This window comes from Labeo rohita, chromosome 14 (genome assembly GCF_022985175.1).
Source record: "Labeo rohita strain BAU-BD-2019 chromosome 14, IGBB_LRoh.1.0, whole genome shotgun sequence".
Classification (NCBI taxonomy): domain Eukaryota; kingdom Metazoa; phylum Chordata; class Actinopteri; order Cypriniformes; family Cyprinidae; genus Labeo; species Labeo rohita.
Window position 1 is genome coordinate 23,555,938 of NC_066882.1, and position 25,809 is coordinate 23,581,746.

At 39.3% G+C, this 25,809-nt stretch overlaps 1 protein-coding gene across 1 annotated transcript; it reads left to right on the plus strand.

Moving 5' to 3' along the window:
• The first annotated feature begins 633 nt into the window (after positions 1–633).
• enpp6 (ectonucleotide pyrophosphatase/phosphodiesterase 6) lies at positions 634–25,187 on the plus strand. Its single transcript, XM_051128192.1, has 8 exons — positions 634–937; positions 11,590–11,769; positions 15,929–16,040; positions 16,686–16,827; positions 16,923–17,102; positions 21,984–22,121; positions 22,639–22,762; positions 24,390–25,187. The coding sequence occupies exons 1-8, from the start codon at positions 703–705 to the stop codon at positions 24,593–24,595; spliced, it is 1,317 nt and encodes a 438-aa protein (XP_050984149.1). The 5' UTR covers positions 634–702; the 3' UTR covers positions 24,596–25,187.
• Positions 25,188–25,809: the final 622 nt, after the last annotated feature.

The window sequence follows — 25,809 nt, forward strand, 5'->3', positions numbered from 1 at the left end:
GAATATTTTATTTTAATGTATTTGTGAGAATTGTAAATATTTAATAAGTATGAGTATATTCACTGAAAACTGATTTATATTATGATTTATATTATAAATATAAATATATTGCATATATTTCTTAAATATATACATAATGTGTGTTATATATATATATATATATATATATATATATACAAATAAATATACACAATACACATTATTTACATATTTTATGTAAACTCAAACTTTTATTGTGTTTTAACACTAAAACTGACATGACATGAGGTATTGTGGAATTGAATAAACATGCTTAACAAGTTTTAAGTATATTAAGATATTTTAAACAACCAGTGTTTCGAGATATACAATATTTGCAAAAGGCTCTGAACATGGTTTTACACGAAAAATCGTAATTTGAGTAACTGTTTGTTCGAATGGTTAATTTAAAAAGAATTAAATTATATTTAAACTATTAATATGACGTATAAAATTAAAAATATGAAAATTAACAATATTTTAAAAAGAATTAACCATTTTAAAAGGGGAGACTGGCTTTTTTACCTACACTTTTTCAGATTGCTGTCTATCTGTCCATGCAGTGGTTGTGAACTCTCCCCCGCACACGCCCATTAAAGACGGAGAGTTTTTCATGAATCAGCGCGATGAGTGTGTTTATTTCTCCATCCGTCAGTTCAGCTCGGTTCTCAGTAGCGGAACATCATGACTCGAGCCGCGTTGATCGTTCTCACCGTTTTTATTCTCCTTCTGTCCCGATGCTGCGACGCAAAACGCAAACTCCTGGTGTTTCTGATCGATGGCTTCCGTTATGATTACATGGATGATTTACAAAACTTGGCCGGATTTAGAGAGATCGTGGAAAACGGTGTGAAAGTGGATTACCTGACTCCAGATTTCCCCAGTCTGTCCTATCCAAACTATTACTCTCTAATGACAGGTAAGTTTTTACCATGTTTTTTATATGCAGTCTTAGCTAGTTTCAGGTTTATTTGCTAATAAAACACTTAAAATGAAAAGCCATCATGTTACAGTATCACTTCTTGTGTTGCAGTCTTATTAGTTTAGGTCGTTTTAAACACTGATTTACACTGATACAGTAATCTAGTGGAATGTAAGATGTTATGAACTCCTGGAGCTCTAAATGCTTTCCATATGCCTGTAAAGTTTACACATACAATTTATAGTTTGTGGTCTATTACACATTTATAGAGTACATAATGCATTCCTTATGTGACATTTTATAGCACACTTAGTAGTATAAAGGTCATTAAAAGTACTCTTACTGTTAGGGCTGGGCATCGTTCAAAAATTTTCGGTATCGATGCCGATGCCGATACCTTGAGTTCGATACCGGATCCTGAACGATACTTTTTCCGATACCAATTTTATGAAATCAATTTTAACAAGATTACATTATCTCAAAACAATTTTTTTCAGCTTATTGACATTTATACAGATTCAGAGACAAAGGAGCAAAATATATCCAACACAATAAATCAGTGAAAATAATTTTAATAAACCTCAAAAATGTTTCAGTTTACACATCTGTTAGGCTACATTCACACTAGTGCATGTTCGTTTTAAAATGCATACGTCAGACAGAATCATAATTTCTATTCATTTTCCACTAATTTACTTCCAGCGCTGTCTGCCGGTATGTATAACGTTATATTCTGACTCAGAGGACATAACATATTTCAACAACATTACATGGTCAAAACACACATTCGACGGCAAGTGGAAGTTATTACAAACACTCGCTGGTGGTTTAAAATGAGTTTTGAGGAAAAGCATAATATAAATCGTATTTATTGTCTTATGTAGCATCATGCTACAGTGTTCATGAATGATCACGTAACGCACACTTTTGGTCGTGTTGTATAGACAAATATCTTTTCTGAAATGCCAGTATGGATGAGGATTAATAATTTAGAAAAAAAAAAAAAAAAAACAAAACACCAGTGTAAATGTAGCCTTATATCTAAGAGGGTTGTACATTAATGCTTTAACGCTACAGCCTCACATGTGAGACACAGTGTAACTGGTGTAAACTAGCTGGTGTGTTCGACATTTGTTGCGGCTCTGTGCAGGACCAAGAGCGCTATACACTGTAAAAAATAAAAGACACAATTTGTTGAGTCAGCTTAAAATAATTTGTTACCCTGCTGCCTTAAAATTTTAAGTTCAGCTAAAATAAGTTTATTAAACTTGAAATGTTAAGTTGTACTAAGTAACAACTTAGATATTTGTGTTTGCTAAACTTAACAGATGGGTAAGTAATCCAGCATCCTTAAAATTTTAAGTTGAAATCAAATTTAAGTTGTCACTTAATATAATTTAACATTTCAAGTTGAATAAACTTTTTTTTTGAGTTGACTGAATTTAAAATTTTAAGGCAGAAAGTTCAAATTATTTTGAATTTTGCTGCTGTTTTTTGTCTGAAGGGCTGCGCATTCCAGATGCACATTCAGTGTGCGCAAGCCACGCTGAAAGTTCAAATTAGTTGAATTTTGCTGCTGTGCTCTGAAGGGCTGCGCATTCCGCATTCAGTGTGAAAGCCGCCGATCTGCGCAGCACCGCTTCTAGTCAAACACACCTAGTGCTGCAGGCTTATTGGCACACTGACACTGACGAGATTAACCCCTTAGATATCGAAGTTTGATACCGAAAGACAAGAGGTTTTTCGATACTTGATGGTATCGAGGCATTTCGGTCGGTGCCTAAAAAGCATCAAACTCAATACCCAGCCCTACTTACTGTAGAACAATAGAGAGCTTTTGGATCTGAGATCTGCTCGTTCATTATTGTTTGAATAGGGCCATTGATTACAGGGGCCAGGCACAAATGATGAGTCCTTCATCCACAATGACAACGGAAAATCAGCTCGCTCTCATTATGATTTATTTATCAGTATACAAGCAGATGAAAATATCTGATAAGTATTTTCTTATTGAAAAATTATTATTTGTAGAAACATAATAGATTATTTTTATATTTAAGTGCCCATTATACACTTTGATATAATAAACACTATTTATATATTATTAAGAATATTCAATGAGTATTAATGATTAATATATTTTTTTATTTGTAGAGATATTGTTTATTTGTAATATTTTATATATAAATTATTATACACTGTCTATGCTTTTTAATGCAATAAAAACTGAATATTTTAAATATTAGTAAGAATTATTAATATTTAATGAATATGAGTGTATTTGTACTGAAAATGTATTATTTTGTAGAGACATTTAGTTCATTCTTTATTATTTTATATATAAGTGTCCATTATAGACTGTTTATGTTTTTGATACAATAAAAATGGAATATAATAAATATTTTATATTAGAAATAAATTGATTAATCAAATCGATTAATCACATCCAAAATACGAAATAAATGTTTGTGTTTACATACATTGCATTTACGAACATTTATTTTGGATGCGATTAATCATGATTAATCAGTTTGACAGCACTATATATATATATCCATGTCAAATAAAAGTCAGTGAATTGTGTTGCTGAATCACATGGTGACACAGTGTGTGTTGTCTGTACACCGGACTTCAGTGACAAAGAACATGCAGCGCTGAGCTCCAGCACACGCGCTTTGACCCAAAGTCCACCAATCACAGCAGTTCAAAGCCAACGCTTTGCCGCTCTGCTGATGGCAGTTGTTTTGTTTGGCACATTCCCCTCTCCACAAAGCTTCAGAAGATAGTCTGCCGTGACAACTGGGCTTGAGCTTTGACAATAAAATCAAACAATGTGAGCAAAGCTGGGACACCGTGAGGGACATCAGCCCGGCCTCTTACTTAGCCACAGTGCAGACTGTCTTAGAATGATCAAAAGTGACATTAAAAACATTTATGATACTCAGATTTAAATGCTATTTATCACATAAATATTAAACAGAAAAACTGTTTTCAACAAGTTTAACATTTTGAAATTTTTCTTGAGCAGCAAATCAGCATATTATCATGATTTCCTAATGATCATACGGCATTGATTTCAGCTTTGCATTATTTTAAAATCATTATAATAGAAAACAGCTCTCTTTGAATTGTAATATCACAGTAGTTTTACTGTATATTTCACACAAATGCATAAATTCTGAAATACTTCATAATTCATATTTAAGTTTGCATGAACTACTTGAACTGTTGAATCTGCTGTACATCTTATAATGTGTCAACATTATGCAATAAAGTATTATCAGAAGTTCTTTGGGCCAAAGGTATTTGACATGCTAATTGTTTTATAGAGGTTTTGTATTATAAGAGTGTGTTTGTTTAATGTTTCTTGGAAAAGCTGACCCTGCTCTTTATACTATGTAAGTCTCTACAGTCAGCAGTTTAAATTAAAGACTTCAGTTTAACACTATACACCTAAACATTGGTTAGTCTTGTTTAAGCAGTCAAGGATCATTACCATCAATATCCCCAAACTAAACTGAAATTAAATTAGAAATTAAAATTTGCATAGGTGAGTATGTTAAAATTAAATGTGCCTGCCCACGCAAAACTCATCACTGCTATACAGTAGGTGCTCTGGGTGGATGCCATGGCCTTGCTACTGTATGCAATTGGTCTCTTTTAGTGTGTGTTTATCAAATTGTTTTGGCTCTTAAAAAAGTTGTATCACACTTCTCCTTAAAGGAATAGTTCACCAAAAAATAAAATTTGCTGACTCACCCTCACAGTCCATTTAAGATGTAGATGAGTTTGTTTCTTCATAAGAACAGATTTGGAGAAATTTAGCATTGCATCACTTGCTCACCAGTGGATCCTCTGCAGTGAATGTGTGCAGTCAGAATGAGAGTCTAAACAGCTGATAAAAACATCACAATAATCCACATGTCAGGATTTGGATTTTTGTCCAGCTGTGTTTCTCTTTTTTTGTGCGTTTGTGTCTGTGCTTGTGTAGCATCTGGACCAATCAGACATACAGTTATTTGTTACATTTAACAAATAGACTTTAAACCCAACAAGCCAGCTATATGCTGGAGTTCTGGAGACAACCCCCCAAAGCAATTAACACCCCAAAAGGGCTCAGTTGCTAGGGCGACCATCTGATAACGGGTTTTATTGCCCCAAAGGAATGCACATTTGCCCATGCTACATTTGCCCATAGGAAAGACACAATGCCTATAGAAATTGACTCTTTCCTATTCATTCACAGACAAACCTATCCTTGACTTTCCTATCACACATAGCCCCAGGTCATTGTGTATAGTTTTACTATTATTGCCTTGTAATTTTGTGTTTTTTATTATGCACTGTTATATGCAATTGTTATGATAGATCTCTAGCGTAGTATAACTTACCTATGCCATGTTTGGTCTCTTTGAATTTGTATTTTGATGATCTAAATGATGGTGTATATTATATGTTGATACCTTTGCAACATATTAGTGTTTTAAGAAACCTTAGTAGTTTTGCATCAACACCCAATCGAATTACATATGCAAAATACCATGTTCACAGACAGAGTCGTAAACTTTCCCTCCAAAAGTGAAAGTCGCTATTGGTTCTTGGACCTCCTAGAGGTGTAGCCCCCCCATAGACTTTAAAACCATCACATGAGACTCTCTTCGCACTCTTCTGTAAAATCTTCCGATTGTTGCCCGTGTGGAGGAACCCACGGGGAGCCTGAGCCGGCACAGGGCGTGCCCGGCAGGCCCGACAGGCCCCAACATATAGAAATGTGGCTCTCGACCACAAAGAGCCAGACATTTTCACTCAACCCTGGAATTCACCTTCATGGAAATGTCCTCGAAGAGACATTTCTTTCTTCAGCGTTTTTATAGTTTTCTTCACTCGTCTCACATGAGTTCTTTTAGAACCTAAGAGGATGAGCTAGAACTCATTGGGACTTCTCTAAGTTGCGCCAGGCCTTGTGGCCTTGTCTTTCCATTCCCCAAAGATCACAGGACTTCCGCTGGGTCCCTCTCAGCCCTTGGTTCTTCTACACTTTTCACATGGGAAGAAACTCCCAGTCACCATCGAGTCAGAATATCTTTGGAGTTCATCACTCTTCGGACCCGGAAGAATGTGATCACGATTCCAAAACACCACTGCTCCAAACCATCAAGACTTTCAACCGAGACTGCATTCGGACACTTGTTCAATGACCAATGCAAGTATCGTACGTCTAATTAAACAAAACAGAGGTTTAGTATAAGCTGTAGACAGCATTGATGGTTTCACTCAGGTGGTTAACTGACTCTTCATTTCCTTGTCTCTCTCTAATGGCTTTTCACTTAAAACTCTTGTGCACAAATTACATGATTTTTGATTCTGATTCTGCCTTGTAAATTAATGTCCCTTTACGATTCCGATTCGAGCTACATGCTCTAATGCAATGGTACTTTAAGAAAGTTATTTACTGTGGCTAAGAAAATAAAATTTCTTAGAGCTGATATAAAAATTATACTGAATGTTCGTTGGACGAACAGATTAGTTGATGGAAAGTTACTACTGACAGCTGATATAAATAATTATAATTAATCATAATTAATTGTAATTATTTATATGCATTTCCCTTTTGAGCAAAATCACAACACTTGTTTGTATTTGTGAGTTGGTGTATCCTGGGGCATGAATACGCATTCCTCTCTGTGGCTGATTACTGAATGCAAATCACCTGTTGCCAATCAACTCATCTTTGGCCTGTTTTGTTTTCCAGCTCACTTCAGCTAATAATCTTTAACAGCAAATGGGATATGGATTGTGTTGCTTGACTTTTGGCAATAAATTAATTTTATTTGCATAATTTTTAGTCTGTGATTTGCTTTTGGGTCCAAAATTGTGTTTGGTTACAACAGAACGATCTGGCCAAATCATGGACCCAGCAGAAATGGATCCAGTTCACAAAGCTCTCTCTGGTCAAGGTGCACTCCTAGGACAGCATGATCTTCTGCTTCGGAATCTAATAGAAAGTAACCAAGCCATGGCAGCTCAGATTCCTCAAATTATCAATAAACTTAATGAAAGCTCTTCTCTTCTTGCTCAGTCGTCTACCAATGCTCAGTCCAATCAACCCACTACTGCAGCCCCACCATTACCATCTCCTCAGACTGCTTATCCTTCACGTGAGGCTCATGTTCCTGATCCTGAACCATATTTTGGTGACTTGGGAAAGTGTAAGTCCTTTTTGCTTCAGTGTTCTTTAGTGTTTGGCCAGCGGCCTCTGAGATATTACTGAATCACCATCCAGTCCCCATGCTTCCGCAAACCCTACACAAGGAGATGAACCCATGCAGTTGGGTAGGGCTCATATTACACCAGCTGAATGCCTCCGGAGATTAAAGGCGGGTGAATGCATTTACTGTGGTAACCTGGGCCATTTCCGTGCCACTTGTCCTCTTCGGCCAAAAGAAAGGGCTCGCCAGTAAATGAGGGGTTACTGGTGAGCCAAACTACCTCTTCCTCTGTGTCTCCTCATCATCTGCAATTACAAACAAGTTATTAATCAGCAGTGTCTCCCTTTTTTAACTCGGGTGGATTCCAGGGCTGATGACAGTTTCCTTGATGCAAAGTTTGCTTCCCAGGCTGGAATTCACATAGTGCCATTGGACTCGCCCATTTCAGTTAATGCATTAGATGGAAAATTCCTGGCACAGATCACTCATTGTACAGTTCCCCTACTTCTAGTTCTCTCTGGTAATCATCGTGAGTGCATTCAATTAAACATGATCTCCTCTCCAACTTCTCCTCTGGTTTTAGGACACACATGGCTGAGACTTCACAATCCACATATTGACTGGCCTTCAGGAAAGGTGGTGAATTGGAGTTTACCCTGCCATTCCTCCTGTCTGCAGTCTGCCCTTCCACCAGTTGAGGATGCTCTACCTGTTTCCATCTCAGAACCTCCTGATCTGTCTATTATTTCTTCTGAATACCATGACCTTGGTGCTGTTTTCAGTAAGGATCAGACCCTCACCCTGCCACCCCAACGTCCATATGACTGCTCAATAGATCTCTTCCTGGAGCTCCTTTGCCTACTAGTAGATGGGACAACCTCTCTCAACCTGAAAGGGAGGCTATGGATAAATACATCCATGATTCCCTAGCTGCTGGTCTAAATCGGTCCTCCTCCTCTCCCCTTGGGGCTGGATTTTTTTTTTGTGGCAAAGAAAGATCACACTCTGTGTCCCTGTATTGATTTCTGTGGTCTCAATAACAAAACCATTAAGGAAAAATATTCCTTACCTCTTATAAACTCAGCATCTGATCTCCTTCATGGAGCCACAGTTTTTATTAAGCTGGACTTGCGGAATGCTTACCATCTGGTCAGAATAAAAGAAGGGGATGAATGGAAGACTGCTTTTAACACACCTCTTGGACATTTTGAATATCTGGTGATGCTCTTTGGATTTACAAATTCTCCAGCAGTGCTTCAAGCTCTGGTCAATGATGTCCTCAGAGACTTTCTTAACCACTTCATATTTGTATATGTGGATGACATTCTAATTTTCTCCCACACCCTCTCTGAACACATCAGCCGTGTTTGTCTAGTTCTGCAAAGGCTTCTTAAAAAAACTGTTTGTAAAAGCGGGGAAATGTGAATTTCATGTCAGTTCTGTCAACTTCTTGGGATATGTGATTGAGGGCGGGCAAGTGAAGACGGACCCAGAGAAAATCCAGGCAGTGACTGAATGGCCAAAACCTACCACTCTTAAACAGCTGCAATGATTTTTGGGCTTTGCCAATTTTTATCACCATTTTATAAGGGATTTTAGGCGTGGCAGCTCCTCTTACTATCCTCTCACTTCTTCTTCTACCCCTTTTAAGTGGACTCAGGAGGCTGATCGGGCCTTTGTCAAACTGAAAGAATTGTTCACCTCAGCTCCTGTGCTTATTCAGCCAGATCCCTCCCGGCAGTTTATAGTGGAAGTGGATGCCTCAGAGTTTGTTGTGGGAGCTATTTTGTCCCAGAGTTCAGCCACAGATCAGAAACTTCATCCTTGTGCCATTTTTTCTCGTTGCTTGAGCACTGCTGAATGTAATTATGATGTGGGGAACCGAGAATTATTGGCAGTGAAGTTAGCCTTGGAACATTGGAGACATTGGCTTGGGGGAAGTGAACAACCACTTTTGGTATGCACTGACCATAAAAACCTAGCCTACATACAAACTGCTAAGCATCTAAATCCTAGACAAGCACATTGGGCCCTATTTTTCAGTTGCTTTAATATTTCCCTCACTTACCACCCTGGCTGAAAGAATATTAAACCAGATGCACTTTCACAACAGTTTGTTCCTGAAGAGGAACCAACGAGCTCTGATACCATTCTTCCTTCTTCCTGTGTGGTTGCCGCCATCACTTGGGAAATTGAGTTCTAAATCGGGAAGCTCAATGCACCCAACTCGATCCAGGTAATGAGCCTCCTAGATGCTTGTTTGTCCCCAGTGCTGTACGTTCCAAGGTTCTCCAGTGGGTCCATGCTTCCCGGTTTGCCTGTCATCCTGGTTCCAGTCGCACTCTTAACCTCCTCAAACAACATTTCTGGTGGGCTACTATGGACAAGGACACTCAAAAATTTGTCAATGGCTGCTCTGTGTGTGCCCCAATTTACATCTCAAATTTGGAAAGCCTTCTGCCATGTGCTTGGTGCCACTGTAAGTTTTTCTTCTGGTTTTCATCTTCAGTCTAATGGGCAAGCAGAGCACGCTAACCAGGAGTTGGATTTTAATTTCATTGACCTTCGTCTTTGTGCTTATCCTTCACATTTAGTTTGTGACAAAAGACCGGACCTATAAAAAAGTTAGCGGTGTGTTTACCCCGCATTTTGTTTTTCGTTTTGATCAGTGTTTTATTTTTTTTTCCCTTTATGAATGATCCTGCTGTCCTCGTCCACCTGCTGAAGAAGGGAGACCGCTCTCTTGAGGACCACGCCAAGGACTTCGTGTTTTTGGCCAAATACACGCACTACCTGGACAACTGCCAACTGCTCTTTATATTTTGCTGAACTGAACACCACCACACGAACGCAGTTGTCCGGGGATGGTCCTCGAGAAAGCCTCACTCCCTTCATCGAGTGGGTACTGGTGTCCTGCAATTCACATTTGACTGTGGACATCGTGGAAGATGATGTCCACAGTCCCACTCCAGACCCACAGCCCAGCCCACCATCACCGCGCTGCACGGAGCCAAGGCCCGAGCCCACCACAGACGGAGAGCCAAAAAAGAGAGCGATCCTTGAAAAAGAGTTGAGGATCGCCCCGGAGCTACAGCCCGACACGTCTGATCAGGTGCGTGAGCCGGCAACAAAGCCCGCCGCGGAGGAGATCGCAGTGGGGCATGAGGGCACAGAAGGAAGCCCTGCCCACTGCACTACCACTGCGGGTGAACAAACACTGGACCCTGGAGATTTAATTGACCTTGTTTGTGACTTACCATTCCTTCTTCCGTCATCATTTGAACTATTGAGCTGGGAAGAAATCCCACCCAACCTCGCTCTCCCGCCACCTCTCACTGACCTGTTCCCTGCCTCAATGCCCATTCTGCTGGATCCTGTCAGTCCCTCGGCTCACCCTCAACCCACCATCTGTGTCAATGTGTATGTGTGTTCCTGCCCTGCTTGTGGATTAACCCGTTTGGAATATATTAAAGACTTTTGATTTCATTGACCTTCGTCTTCGTGCTTATCCTTCACACGTAGTTTGTGACACTTGGACTGAGGGTTAATACATTTTAAGCAAATTTAAATTTTTGGCTGAATTATTCCTTTAAACAGCTGTATGATTTGAGGAATCATTCATGTATTTTGCATAAACCGTGCCGAATGTGTAACACACAGAAGTTAAATACTAAAAGGTAGAGGTTTTCGAAACATTCACTGGCGTTTGACCTAAGCAGCAAAATATTTTCAACACTGATAATAATTAGAAATGTTTTTTTATCAGCAAAACAGCATATTAGACTGATTTCTGAAGACCCAGGTGACGCTGATGTAACATCGGCTTCATCAACGAAAACATTAGACAGTCCAGCCAAAACATTAAAAACCTGAGTTCCAAAGTTCAACATGTTCACATATTTGAAAGATGATGTCTGATGTGTCAATATGTTTGGCAGTTGTTGGAGGAAATTAATCTTCTGTTGTAAATAGCAGCAGGTTTAAACTCAGGCTGATTCATCATCATTCCATGTTTTTTTTTTTTGGCCTGAAACAAATGTTTAAAAAAATCGTTAACTGTTTCCATGTGTGTGACACTCATAGAGCAGGTCATTTTGCTGTGGAAACACTGTACTGATATTTCTCATTCTTGGGTATATGTTGAACTTAGAAAGTATTACTAATGTTTTGTTTCAAATAATCTTCATTGTGTTCCTTCATTTCCACAGAGCATGAATTACATAAGTGGACAAATGATCCATTGCTGTTACAGGCTAGCCAAAGATATGGAAACATATCCAAAAGCTCTGCGGAGTCTTCAGAGTTACAAAAGAGCAACAGATTGAGCAACAGAAATAACTGAATAAAGCTCATAATTCAAATGAACCCCTGAGGCGCAATGATTAAAATACACCCTTATGTGCTGTAAATATTCATTTTGCACTCCTACTCATGTTCCAGGACGCCACTGCGAGGTACACCAGATGACTGGGAATTACATGTGGGATAAAGACAGCATGAAGGAGTTCCTGATTGGAACTAATCCTGACAGCCGTCTTCCCATGTGGTGGGACGGATCAGAACCGCTGTGGGTTACCATGCAGAAACGAGGCAAGAGAGTCTACATGTACTACTGGCCAGGTTAGTAGACATCTGTACAGGTTTGTAATAAGCAGAGTATAATGCGGAACTTGAATTTTCTATATTTCTGCATATATATCACCCAAAAAAGATCATCAGATTTTCAGTCCTGAAGGGGAACCCAATCAAACAAATGAAATAAAAATCTATACTCTTTCATTTGTTTATTCTGGAAAATGATCCAAAATTACATATCTGTGAGTGGCAAAAGTATGTGAATCTCTAGGATTGGCAGTTAATTTGAAGGCAAAATTAGAGTCCATCTGTTTAGAGGTGTTTTCAATCAATGGGATGACTATCAGGCATCAGAGCGTGCCCTCACTGCCCTGATATATTTAAAGAACAAGGTAAGTCAAAGTTGATCATGTTTGCAGAAGTAAAACATGGCACAAACAAAGGAGATCTCTGAGGACCACAGAAAAAGAGTTATTGTTGCTTATCAGGATGGAAAAGGTTACAAAACCATCTCTAAAGAGTTTTGACTCCACAAATTCACAGTTAGATTGTGTACAAATAAAGGAAATTCAAGACCATTGTTATCGTCCTTGGGATTGGTTGACAAAGATTACGCCAAAGCGAGACTTGTAATAGTCCATGAGGTCACAGAGGACCCCAGGGTAACTTCTAAGCAACTAAAGGCCTTCATTGTCTAAAGTTAATGTTTTCAAGTCCACCATCAGCAGAACACTGAACAACCATGGTATGGCAAAGTTGCAAGGAGAAAGCCACTTTGCTAAAGATCATGTGGATAAGCCAGAAAACTACTGGTGAAATGTTTAATGGACGGATGAGACCAAAATAGAAATTTTGTGTTATGTTTGTAGAAAATAGACACTTCATTCCAGCATAAGAACCTTATCCTATCTATAAAACATGGTGGTGGCAGTATCATGGTTTGGGCCTGTTTTGCTGCATTTGGAACCTCTATGTTAAGACTGTGTTTAAAGAACTAGTGTAACCAACTAGCAGTTAACCAAGGGTAATCAGCCTTATATTTTGGATTCAACTTTGACTAATCTAAGTTTTTATGTAACTGAATTGTTAAGATTTTGACCAGTCTTAAAGAACAAAATTAGATGACTAACTTTTAAGACTAGTCTAAACCTTTTATGCAACCGGCCCCTGGATGGCTTGCCATCGTTGATGGGACAATGAATTCTGAATTTTACCAGCAAATTTTAAAAGAAAATGTCAAGACATCTGTCTGAGAACTGAATCCCGAAAGAAGATGGGCCATGCAGTAAGACAACAACCCCAGACATACAAATCGTTTTACCAAAGAATGTTTAAAGAAAAACAACGTTTATGTTTTGGAACACCCGAGTCAAAGTCTGCACCTTAATCCAATTGAAATGTTGTGGAAGGAGCTGAAGTAAGAAGTTCATAGAAGGACACCCAACAACATCAAGAGTGGTTCTGTACTGAGGAATGGGCTAAAATTCCTTGTTGTTGTGCAGCACTGAGCAGTTACAAGAAGCTTTGCTTCCAGTTATTGCTGCAAAAAGTGGCTGACACCAGATACTGAAAGTAGGGCATTTTCAATTCCCTGATTCAGTCTGATTACTTGATTTAAAATAGAAAAAGTGGTGCACAGGGGTGTAACGATACATGTATTCGTACCGAACCGTCACGGTACGCGCATCTCGGTTCGGTGCATTAGGCCTTACAACGAATACAGGCAATTCGCCATCAATCCAGAAGGGGGCGCCCGCAGTAATGCAACTGTTTGATCATACAATGTTTGATCACCGGCTGCAGAAGAACAGCAAATGCCAGGAGTTGCGCACTTGAAAACAAAGCCCACTAGACAGTGACCATGTGCTGATTCTGAACGCATCTCTCACTGATAAATGAGTATAACGTTACTTTAAAGGCTTGTGCACTCAACTGTCTGCGAAATGGAGCTTTATGCTCTTGTATCCTACCTCTCTCATTCGGCACAAATCCAAATATTCCATAATATTTCCATATTTGCGATGTATCTAAATGCTAAACTTTTATTTATTATGTAAATTATAGGCTTTGTACTTCACATTCTAACAGTGACACAGTGAGGCGGGTGCGCTGATGTTTGGTTCACTGTGTTTTATTTTGATAAAGTTCTAACTGCCCTAGAGGTGATATGTTTTGTGTTTGTGTGCTCCGGCGCAAATACTTCAACTCTCCTCATACCAGCTAAATAAACTTAAACAGACAAACAAAAAAAAACAAAAACAAAAAAAAACAACAACAGAATGTCGCTTTCTGCCATTTGAGTTTCCTTTCTGTCACAAAACTGAATGAAACTCAGCAAATATAGGCTATGTTATGTGTCACACAGTTTTTTTCCCCTTGTCTATTAGTCATTAAATTAAATATATGTAAAGTATTTATTCCTTGTATGCATATATGTACTGCAGATTTTATAGCCTATATATGATATTAATTAGATATATTTAGTATTTTCACAAAAAACTGTAATTTGTACTACTGTCTCCGTTTTTTCTGTTTCTTAAGACAGACTGGATTGAATGATGGAGAGATCAGATCTCTGTTTGCACAAGGAGTCTGACAACAGCCTGTGCTCCATACAAAAATCTCACTGGATTATTATAATTAATGGCAAAATGAATGTTTAGAAATGTAAACTGATATTTCCTACTGACACACTACAGCAAAAGATAGAAATAACTTACTTTAAACCAATTTTAGCTGGTGAAAATACTAGTGGCCTAAGACTTTTGCACAGTACTATATATATATATATATATAAGCAATAAGCCCTAAGAAGCCATGGTTTACATGTAGTGAATTTATAACAGCTAAGAGGCGTTGTTAGGCATGACCACCGTGTCACGGGGCTTATTGCTTTTATAAAACGGTTATTCCATATACATAGTAAGGTTTCGCAAAATAAAACGGAGTAAATAAACTGTTATGATAGTATTAAAACAATTATTCTTCCGCCAAACAATGTAGTTCCTCGGAAACAGTTGAGGTTGCAACAAAGGCCATGTTCACACAGCAGCACAATATGGTTGTCAGTCCTGTATTTGAGTCCTTAAGACGGTTACACACACGGTACGGTTATTTAAGGGTGTGACAACCTCACACCTGTAAATTTTAAGGAATTACAACTGCATTCTCTGAAAACACAAGCTGTGAACGGAACAGGACTGGACAACTAGTTGTCTATTATGTCATACAGTGCTAGAGAGAGCCGCTCTGCCGCACAAACGCATGTTGTAATGTTTCGGTAACTTACAGTGATGGAGAAATGAGCTGTGTTCATCTAAAAGTTGTACATCCAGTCTCTGGATGAGCCGCTGCCATCATTTTTGTGTTCTGCGCGAGATGCTCCGCTCTCCACTCAAATATAAAAGCTGCTGTCGGTTAATGAAGGTTTGATGGATGAAATTGCGGCTCGAATGAACTTTTGTTGTGTCAGAAAGTGATAAGACTTTCAGTTCTGTAGACGTCGCCATCTATGACTTTACTTTTATCACTGTCCTTATGGTTACTGGTAAATAATACAGGCTTGACTCCCGAGGCACGTTTAAACGGACAATATTCGGGACCCTACTGTAAGGTGCTGTGTGAACGGAATATTTCGAGACTCGCACCTGTAAGTAAATGCGCCTGCAGGGTTGCCAGGCTTTTGATACTTTATTTGAACTACTGATTATTGCCTTTTTGCTTTATGTAAGTATTTTAAGTAATTTTAAGTAATTGTTCACTTACGCCTATTTTTACTACCACACAAACACACAAAAAGTGTAATTATCTGATTGCTCAATTAATCACCAGAATAATTGACCAATTACCAAAATAGCTGTTGACAGCCCTAACTGAAAGCTAAGATTCACACTCTTGTCACTCACAGATGTGCAAAAGTGGGTCATTTCTCAATACTAGTAGTATATATTTTTGTCTCATTTGTTTGATTGGGTTCTCTTCATCTACTTTCAGGATTTGTGAAAATCTGAATCTTCCTTCTATGCCAGACACATTTAATTAGTGTTATTTTAAAAGGACAGGCTACTCCTACTCTAAGCTACTCCTACCGCTACTTGACATTAAAACAGCTTACATGTTTATCAAACGGAGTGTTCAAGCTATCAAAGGCCTTTTTGATCTCTCTTAAATGCATATGAATGCAAGTGTGCTTCTGTCCGTTCAGGCTGTGAAGTGACGATTCTTGGAGTCAAACCTACATTCTGTGAGGAATACGTGTACAATCCTTCAGAGAAGAACCTGACCGACTCCATGGAGAACGCTCTTAATATGTTAAAGTAAGACCACAAACCTGTTCAGAAATCATTAACACAGATAACCCTGGCTTTTCTGCGTTGATGGAGCCTGATATGCTAATTAGCCAAAAGCCCACACAACCAAGGTCATGTAAGTTGAAAAGAGGGAGTGAGTTATTACATTTTGATGAAAGATTATGTCGACAAAAAGAGATTTTTGCATTATAACATGCATTAATCAATCATTCAGAATAAGATCAAGAACATGTAGTAGAAAGCAAACCGTGTCAGATTTTATATTACATTCCTCCCCAGTTTAAGGATGGGAAGGAGTTATAAAGAAAGTGATGAAAAAAGGAGGAAGTTTTCCCTACTACGACTAAAACACAACACCATTATAGATGCAAAACGGAATAAGATTTATTAACACAAGGAAGCAAACAGACCTTCAGGGGGGTCAAGGCCAAAACTTTCTACAAAAAAACATACTGAATAATAAAACATACATTTCCCTCAAAATACCTTCTGACGGCACCCATTCATTGCAGAGGATCCATTGCTAAGCAAGTGATGTAATGCTAAATTTCTCCTTATCTGTTCTGATGAAGAAACAAACTCATCTACATAAATTATTTTTGGTGAACATGTTTTTTAATATGTGATTTTCAAATTATGTGTTTCAAACAGAAGCAATAAAGCAGACATGGCTGGTATTTATTATGAGAAGATTGATGTGGAAGGACATCACTTTGGGCCGCGCTCTCCGGAAATACAGCGCGCCATTCAGTCACTGGACCGGGCTTTCCAGACACTCAATCAGAAAATCAAGGTATTTTCACACGGGTGAAAGAAAGTAAGAACAATACTATACTTGCTGTCTTTTCTACCTGGCTGTCTAAAACACATTTTGTATTTATTTGTCAGGAGAAGAATATGAGAGATAATATAAACGTGGTTCTGTTCTCTGATCACGGCATGACGGAGCTCAAGTGGATGGAGAAAGTCATTGAACTGGACAATTACATTGATATGTCACACATCATTAAAATGATGGACAGAGGCCCGGTGGTCAGTCTGTGGCCCAAACAGGACAAGTTTGAAGAGGTGAGCTCAACCCAACCCTGTTGTCTTTCCATTTCTGCATGTTTTAAGTACAGTAAGACTTGTGTTTACAAGGCCACAGCTCCTAACAAAACCCTCTCTTATTTTCCATCTGATATTTTGAGGGAAAAGTACACTGAGAGTCAGAATTAATCGATGTGAAAAAGGCAGTGGTGTACTTCGACCTGCTGTCAGGCCCATTTAGATTTAACTTTAACTTTAGAGATATTTCAGCACGGAAGGTATGCTTAAACTTTGATGTACTGGCCTGTGTTTGTGTGTGTGTGTGTGTGTGTATTTTGTGTACAGTATCTCACAAAAGTGAGTACACCCCTCACATTTCAGCAATCATTTTAGTATAACTTCTCAAGGGACAATACTATAGATATAAAACTTGGATATATTTTAGAGTAGTCAATGTGCAGCTTGTATAACAGTGTATATTTACTGTCCCCTAAAAATAACTCAACATACAGCCATTATTGTCAAAACAGCTGGCAACAAAAGTGAGTACACCCTAAGTGAACTTGTCAAAACTGTGTCCAAAGTGTCAATATTTTGAGTCAAACCATTGTTATCTAGTACTGCCTTAATCATTCTGCACATGGAATTCACCAGAGCGGCACAGGTTGTTGCTGGGATCCTCTTCAAATCCTCTATAATAACATCATGGAGCTGCTGGATGTTAGACACATGCTGCTTCTCCACCTTCCGCTTGAGGATGCCCCATAGGTGCTCAGTAGGGTTCAGGTCAGATCACCTTCACCTGCACCTTCCTCAGCAAGGCAGTTTTCATCTTTGCGGTGTGTTTGGGGTCATTATCATGATGTAAAACTGCCGTTCGACCCAGTTTCTGAAGGGAAGGCATCATGTTCTGCTTCAAAAATGTACAGTACATAATGGAATCCATGTTTCCCTCAATGAACCGCATGCAGCCCCAGACCATGATGCTACCACCACCATGCTTGACTGTAGGAGAGACACAGTTTTCTTGGTACTCCTCACCAGGACATCACCACGCATGCTGGACACCATCTGAGCCAAACAAGTTTATCTTAGTCTCATCAGACCATAGGACATGGTTCCAGTAATTCATGCTCTTGGACGGGTTGTCTTCAGCAAACTGTTTGCGGGCTTTCTTGTAAGCCAGCTTCAGAAGAGGCTTCCATCTTAGATGACGCCAATGCAAACTGACTTGTTGCAGTGTGCAGCGTATGGACTGAGCACTGACAAGCAACAATTCTAATTCTCAAATCTTCAGAGAGTTCTTTGCCATGAGGTGCCTTGTTGAACATCCAGTGGTCGGTATGAGAAAATTGTACCCAAAGCACCAAATTTTAACTGCTCTAATACAAGATACACAACTTTGTATGGTCCTGTCAAGCAGACAAAAACATGAACATGATGAATAGGACATGTGGCTTTGCATGCTTACATAGTGCTGTTATCACTTAGGGTGTACTCACTTTTGTTGCCAGCTGTTTTAACAATAATGGCTGTATGTTGAGTTATTTTTAGGGGACAGTAAATATACACTGCTATACAAGCTGCTGTCACACCCCTGGACTTTTTAGTTGGTTTCTCCCATCATTTCCGCCTGCAGCTCTGTGTGTTTTGGTTTCGCCCTCATTGTCTGCACCTGTGTTTGTGATCAGTGTGTATATATAGCGTGTGTTTTCCCTATTGCCTTGTCAGACCTTGATGTTACCACCCTGTTTTCCAGTGTTTCCCGTGTTTCCTTGTGGATTATTAAACACTGTTCGTTTCACTACGTCGTTGTTCATCTGTTCCTGCCTGAAACGTGACAGAAGGTCTGACCGAAACAGTTTTTTTTTGCGTGTTTCCCCCGTTTTGTTTCTCGTTCATTTTTTCCAGTCTTTTGGTTCCGTTGTGTTTTCCCCATGAATCCCCTACTCCGTCCGGAATTCATCCTCCTCCGGCTGAAGCAGGGGGATCTACCGCTCGAGGGATATACCGTCATGTTCCAGCTAGTAGCTCACACCACCAGCTACCCGGACGACGCGCTCTGTGCGTTCTATGACGCCAGCCTCAACGCGTCATGCAGAGCGCCCTTGAGCGGATTTCGCCGCGTTTGTGGAGTGGACACTGGCGAGAAACAAACCCTCGTTCCCCGCCTGCTCCATGGAGAATCTCGCTAGTGCCACTCCGGACCCAGAACCCAGCCAGCCACCACCCCGACACACGTAGCACGAGCCTGAGCCCACCGCAGACGGATCTCACGATATCAGCGCGACCAAGGAGCCATCGCCAATTGGAGCGACAGAGCAAGAGATCGCCGCTGAATAGGAGGAATGTACGTCTGACCAGGTGCGAGAGCCGGCCAAAATGCCTGCGGCGGTGGGAGTATCAGTGGGGCATGAGAATGCTGAGGACAGCACCACCCACTGCACCGCCGCTGAGGGTGAGCTTAATATGGATATGGGTCATAATGTTATGGACTTGAATATGGAACTGTCAGCCTGTTTGGATTTCCCACCCACCCTCCCTCAGTCACCTCTGCTTCCTGTCAGCACCTCTGCTCACCCTCAGCTCACCATCTGTGTGGTGGGTTCGCCGCGGGTCTGCCAGTCTCCATCGGTGTCATGGTTGGAGGATCCCTCATCGTCGCCTCCAGCCTCAGAGTCCTGGACTCCGCCTCGGCCCTCCGACCCTGCGGCTCCACCCCGGCTCTCAGCTCTCTCGTCTCCACCGTCGCCCGTCAGTCCACCAGCTCCACCGGGGCGCCATCGTCCCTCCGGCTCCGCCCTGGTCAGTCGTCGCCCCACCTTCGCCTCGGGACTATACTCCTCCGGCTGCGCCTCGTCGCTCCGTCCCACCGGCTCTGTGGACCTCCTCCCTCCCGCGGGCACAGCCTCGGTCCTCTGTCGCTCCGGCTCCGCCGCGGACCTCCGGATCTCCGTCTCCGCCTTGGTTGCCAGAGCCTTGGGCTCCGCCTGGGCCCTCCGGATCCTCGGTGTCGCCAAGGATCATCGGCTCTCCGCCTCGGGCTCTACCACCACCTGCTCCGCCTCCGTCGGTCGGCCCCATGGAGTCGTTAGCCTTTTCTCCACCATGGCTCCTACCTCCATCGGCTCCACCAAGGGGTTCCATCATGGCTGCGATCTGGGTCTCACCTGGCTCCTCCTGCTCCAGCCCCCTCCTGTCACCTCCTTGGCTCCTCCCTCCGTCATCATCTCCATGGACTATTCCGTCACCACCCTGGACTCCATCTTTTGCCCTCCTCCCAGGAGTCTGTCCTCCGCCGAAGCCCCCTCCTAAGACTTGGTACATTTTGTTTTCCCTGTTTGTCGGTGCGAGGACACGCCTTCCGGGAGGGGGAGGTAATGTCACACCCCTGGACTTTTTAGTTGGTTTCTCCCATCGTTTCCCCCTGCAGCTCTGTGTGTTTTGGTTTCTCCCTCATTGTCTGCACCTGTGTTTGTGATCAGTGTGTATATATAGCGTGTGTTTTCCCTATTGCCTTGTCAGACCTTGATGTTACCACCCTGTGTTCCAGTGTTTCCCATGCTTCCTTGTGGATTATTAAAGACTGTTCATTTCACTACGTCGTTGTTCGTCTGTTCCTGCCTGAAACGTGACAGCTGCACATTGACTACTCTAAAATATATCCAAGTTTCATTTACTGTGAGATACTGTAGAATTTTGACATTATTTTTTTTTATCAAATTTGCTCCACAAAACAAATCTTGTTCTCATCAAGATATTATTATCAGTAAATTATTTTTACATAGTGGTATTTGTTGAGCTGCAATGATTTCGTTAAAATTATAATTCAGTCATAATAAAACTTGAAAAAAAAAATGTTTTATATATATATATATATATATATATATATATGTGTGTGTGTGTGTGTGTGTGTGTGTGTGTGTATGTGTGTAAAGTTATTATATTTTAAATAAAGTTTACAACAAAAAAATTTTAATCTGAATAATATGCACTGTTGAATTAATTTAATTTAATGGGATCAGTAAGATTTTTTATGTTTTTTAAAGAAGTTTCTTACGTTCATCAAGGCTGCATTTATTTGACTAAAAATACAGAAAAAAAGTAATTTTGTGAAATATTATTGCAATTTAAAATACCAGTTTTCTATTTTAATATATTTTAAAATGTAATTTATTCCTGTGAAGCAAAGCTGAATTTTCAGCATCATCACTCCAGTATTCAGTGTCACATGATCCTTCAGAAATCATTTTAAAATGCTGATTTATTATCAATGTTAGAAACAGTTGTGCTGATTAATTTTTTGGGGACCTGTGATACTTTTTTCCGGATTCTTTGATGAATAAAAAGTTAAAAGAGCAGTGTTTATTCAAAATAGAAATTTTGTGTTACAAAAAGTTTGGGATCAGTAAAGTTAAAAAAAAAAATAATAATAATAATAATAAATTAGTGTTAATGGTTAAAAAGTGAGAGTAAAGACTATTATCAAAAATATTTCTATTTTGAATAAATGTTCTTTTAACTCTTTATTCATCAAAAAGTATCACAAGATCTAAAAAATATTAAGCAGCACAACAGTTTCAACACTGATAATAAATCAGCATATTACAATGATTTCTGAAGGATCATGTGACACTGAAGACTGGAATAATAGCTGATGAAAATTCATTGCTGTGTCACAGAAATAAATTATATTTTAAAGTATATTAAAATAGAAAACCAATATTAGAAATAACAATAATATTTAACAATATTACAGTTTTTTCTGTGTTTTTGATCAATACTAATGAGAATCACAATTGAAAATAATGGGAAATAGAAAAACAGAAACAGAAATTTAATGCCTTGATTTTTCTTGAGATAAAATATATTCAGTGGCTTAAACTTGAAATGTGTGTGTGTTTGTATGTGTTAATTCAGATATATCAAAACCTGAGCACAGTGAACAACATGAATGTTTATAAGAAACAAGAGATCCCAGACCGCTTCCACTACAAGAACGGGAGGTTCGTCTCAACGCTGACGCTTGTTGCACAGCCTGGATGGTTTATTACAGAGGTTAGTGAGGCTATTCTCCACACAATCTGTCCTGAATGTCATCATGGCTATTTATGTGGATGTTTTATGATTATAACAGTCAAACCAAATCTAGATGTAGCTATAGATGCTATAATTGTATTTATTGAAAGCATCAAGAATATTTTGAGTCTGCCTGTCCTTATCTGCATTATTGAAACTCGTAGTAGGGTAATAGAGCAAATTGCACCATGTGGAAATTTCCTCACACTCACTTGTGATCTATTTAATATGTTGCTTAATACATTCTCCAGTAAGTCTGCTGACAGGAATTGCATCAGTCATGATTCAGTCTTGCATATAAAGCCCAAACACAACAATCTTCCTCTTGTGTGTCTGCCTGATATAATGCAGATTATCTCAGTGATGCGTCATTAGCTGACTACAAAAACATGCTTAAAGCCCTGCGCAGAATAAAGAAAAAAACACCAAGACATCAGTCTAAATTCCAGCACTGCAGGCTAAATGCTAACCTCTGCAGATCTGCCTGTCTTTACAGAATAAAGCCAAACTGCCCTTCTGGAAAAACGGCACGGAGGAGGCGGAGGGCTGGCAACACGGATGGCACGGTTATGATAATGAGTTTATGGACATGAGGGGATTCTTTTTGGCACAGGGACCAGGTAAAGTTCAGTAGACCTCACCTTTACTCTGTACAGGTGCATCTCAAAAAAGTAGAATATCGTGAAAAAGTTTTTGTTTGTAACTTATTTAAAAAACTGAAACTTTCATATATTCTAGATTTATTACATGGAAAGTAAAACATTTCTAAAGTTTTTTTGTTTTAATCTTGATGATTAGAGCTTACAGCTCATGAAAATCAAAAATCCAGTATCTCAAAATATTAGAATATTTACACTTGAGTTTCATTAAATGTTCATCCCCACATTATAAATTCTGGGTATCTTTTGTTCTTTGAAACCACACTAATGGGGAAGACTTTTGACATGGCAGTGGTCCAGAAGACAATCATTGACACCTTCCACAAAGAGAGTAAGTCACAGAAGGTCATTACTGAAAGGGGTGGCTGTTTACAGAGTGCTGTATCAAAGCATATTAAATGTAAAGTTGACTGGAAGGAAGAAATTGGGTAGGAAAAGGTGCACAAGCAACAGGGATGACCGCAAGCTTGAGAAAACTGCTAAGCAAAGCCGATTCAAACACTTGGGAGAGCTTCACAAGAAGTGGAATGAAGCCGGAGTTAGCGCATCAAGAGTCACCATGCTCAGATGTCTTCAGGAAAAGGACTACCAAGCCACTTCTGAAACAGAAACAATGTCAAAAGCATCTTACCTGGGCTAAGGAGAAAATGAACTGGACTGTTGCTCAGTGGTCCAAAGTCCTTATTTCAGATAAAAGTAAATTTTGCATTTCATGTTGAAATCGTGGTCCCAGAGTCTGGAGGAAGACTGGGGAGGCACAGAATCCAAGCTGCTTGAAGTCCAGTGTGAAGTTTCTGAAGTCAGTGATGATTTGGGGTGCCTTGACGTCTGCTGGTGTTGGTCTACTGTGTTTGAATAAGTCCAAAGTAAATGCAGTCATCTACCAGGAGATTTTAGAGAACTTTATGCTTCCATCTGCTGACACGTTTTGTGGAGATGCTGATTTCTTTTTCCAGCAGGACTTTAGCACCTGCCCACAGTGCCAAAACCACTTCCAAGTGGTTTGCTGATGATGATATTACTGTGCTTTATTGGCCAGCCAACATGCCTGACCTGAACCCCATTGAGAATCTATGGGAAATTTTCAAGAGAAAGATGAGAAACAGTCGGTCCAACAATATACAGTCGATCTGAAGGCTCAATAGTGCCTCAGCAGTGCCACAGGCTGATCGCTTCCATGTCACACTTTACTGATGCTGTAATTTGTGCTAGGAGCAAGGAATTTGCTGTAATATGTGCTGCAGACCAAGTATTGAGTGCATAAATGAACATACTTTAAAGAACTTGAACTTTTCTGTTTTGCAGATCTGTTTTTTTAATTGATCTTAGGAAATATTCTAATATTCTGAGATACTGGATTTTTCATGAGCTGTAAGCTCTAACCATCAAAATTAAAACCAAAAAACTTAAGAAATGTTTTACTTTACGTGTAATAAATCTAGAATATATGAAAGTTTCTGATTTTAAATAAGTTACAAACAAAAAATGAACTTTTTCACGATATTCTAATTTTTTGAGATGCACTTGTATATTGATGAATATTTGGGGGAAAAAATACATAATAAATTACTTATTTATTCTTTCCCAGACTTCAAGAAGAACTTCCGTGCTGGTCCCATCCGAACAGTAGATGTGTATAATGTTTTGTGCAAGACGCTGGGGATCGACCCCTTGCCCAATAACGGCTCGTGGTCTCGTGTGGAATGTATGATGAGGAGCTCGGCTGGTCCCGTACGAGCCGCTCTGATCTACAGCTGTCTGCTGCCGCTGCTAATGCTGCTGCTGACGCGCTAGGATATTCCTCCACTGCATTCACACTCAAGCACTGGAAAGACAATATCAGAAGGAGGATTGCAACATCGCAAATATGAAACATATTTTATGCCTTAGTGTTTGCCATGGCGTCAGATACATGCCAAGAAAAACATTTTTATCAGCTTTTTGCTACACAGTTGTACATATCATTTAATGCTGATGAAGTGGAAGAAGGTATGTTGGTGTTGGATGAACCAATTTGCACATTTTCACTTAAAGATTTATATTTTAGTAAGATATGATCTTTATTATATAATTACCACCATATTCACTTGTTTTCTGTTGTTTTGTGAATTGTCTCTGTATCTACTCAGTCTTGATAACACACAGGGCAGATTGTTTTTCTGATTACTGTAAAGTTACTTGACTAGTTGGCTAGTATCGCATTTCTGTCAAGGTATGTATTGTTTTGAACGTAAGGCATTATTTTATTATATTGTTATCATTTACATTTCTACTGTAGATTATATAACTATAGATCCTCCATCTCTTTAGTACAGGGTTTGTACTAATTTCTTTCTCAATAAAAGAAATGTATCTCCTCAATAAAAGAAAGATTATTTCTTCTAGACCCAAAGTTTTTTTGTTATTCTGTAACTACATTTCTTACACATTTCACTTATTTAAATACTTAATAATACACTGATATTGTTTATTGTAATTTATAGGAAGACTCGTATACTGTACACATGCTTTTACAGCAAACTATCGAGCTCTTTCGCCATCTGCTGGTGTGGCTGTGAACTTTAATTAGCTGATGTTTTCATATTTATTATGCATAATAAAATAGACGATTTCTATTCACCTCTTTGCCGGTTTATCTGTTTATTTCTAAAATAAATTTGATGATGAGTTGCTTTTGAAGTTTCAATCAAGCATAGCCTCTATAGAAATGTATTAAGACCATGATTTTTTTTTTTCCGGGAAATTAACTCTGAATAGACTAGACATATTATTTAAACTGTGATAAGCATCATGTGGCACATTTAAAAATTAGTCATCTCCTTTTTCCCATCACATAAGATTGGAAAGACATTTCGTTTATAAAAACGAAGGAAATATTTTAAAGATGATAATAAAGTGCCTTGCGGTCGCAAGTATTTAATAAAGTTTTATCGGGTACACACAGAAAAAAAATGGTGCTTCAGCGGTTCTTCAGCGGTTCTTTGGTGTGACTGTGGTGCTATATAGCA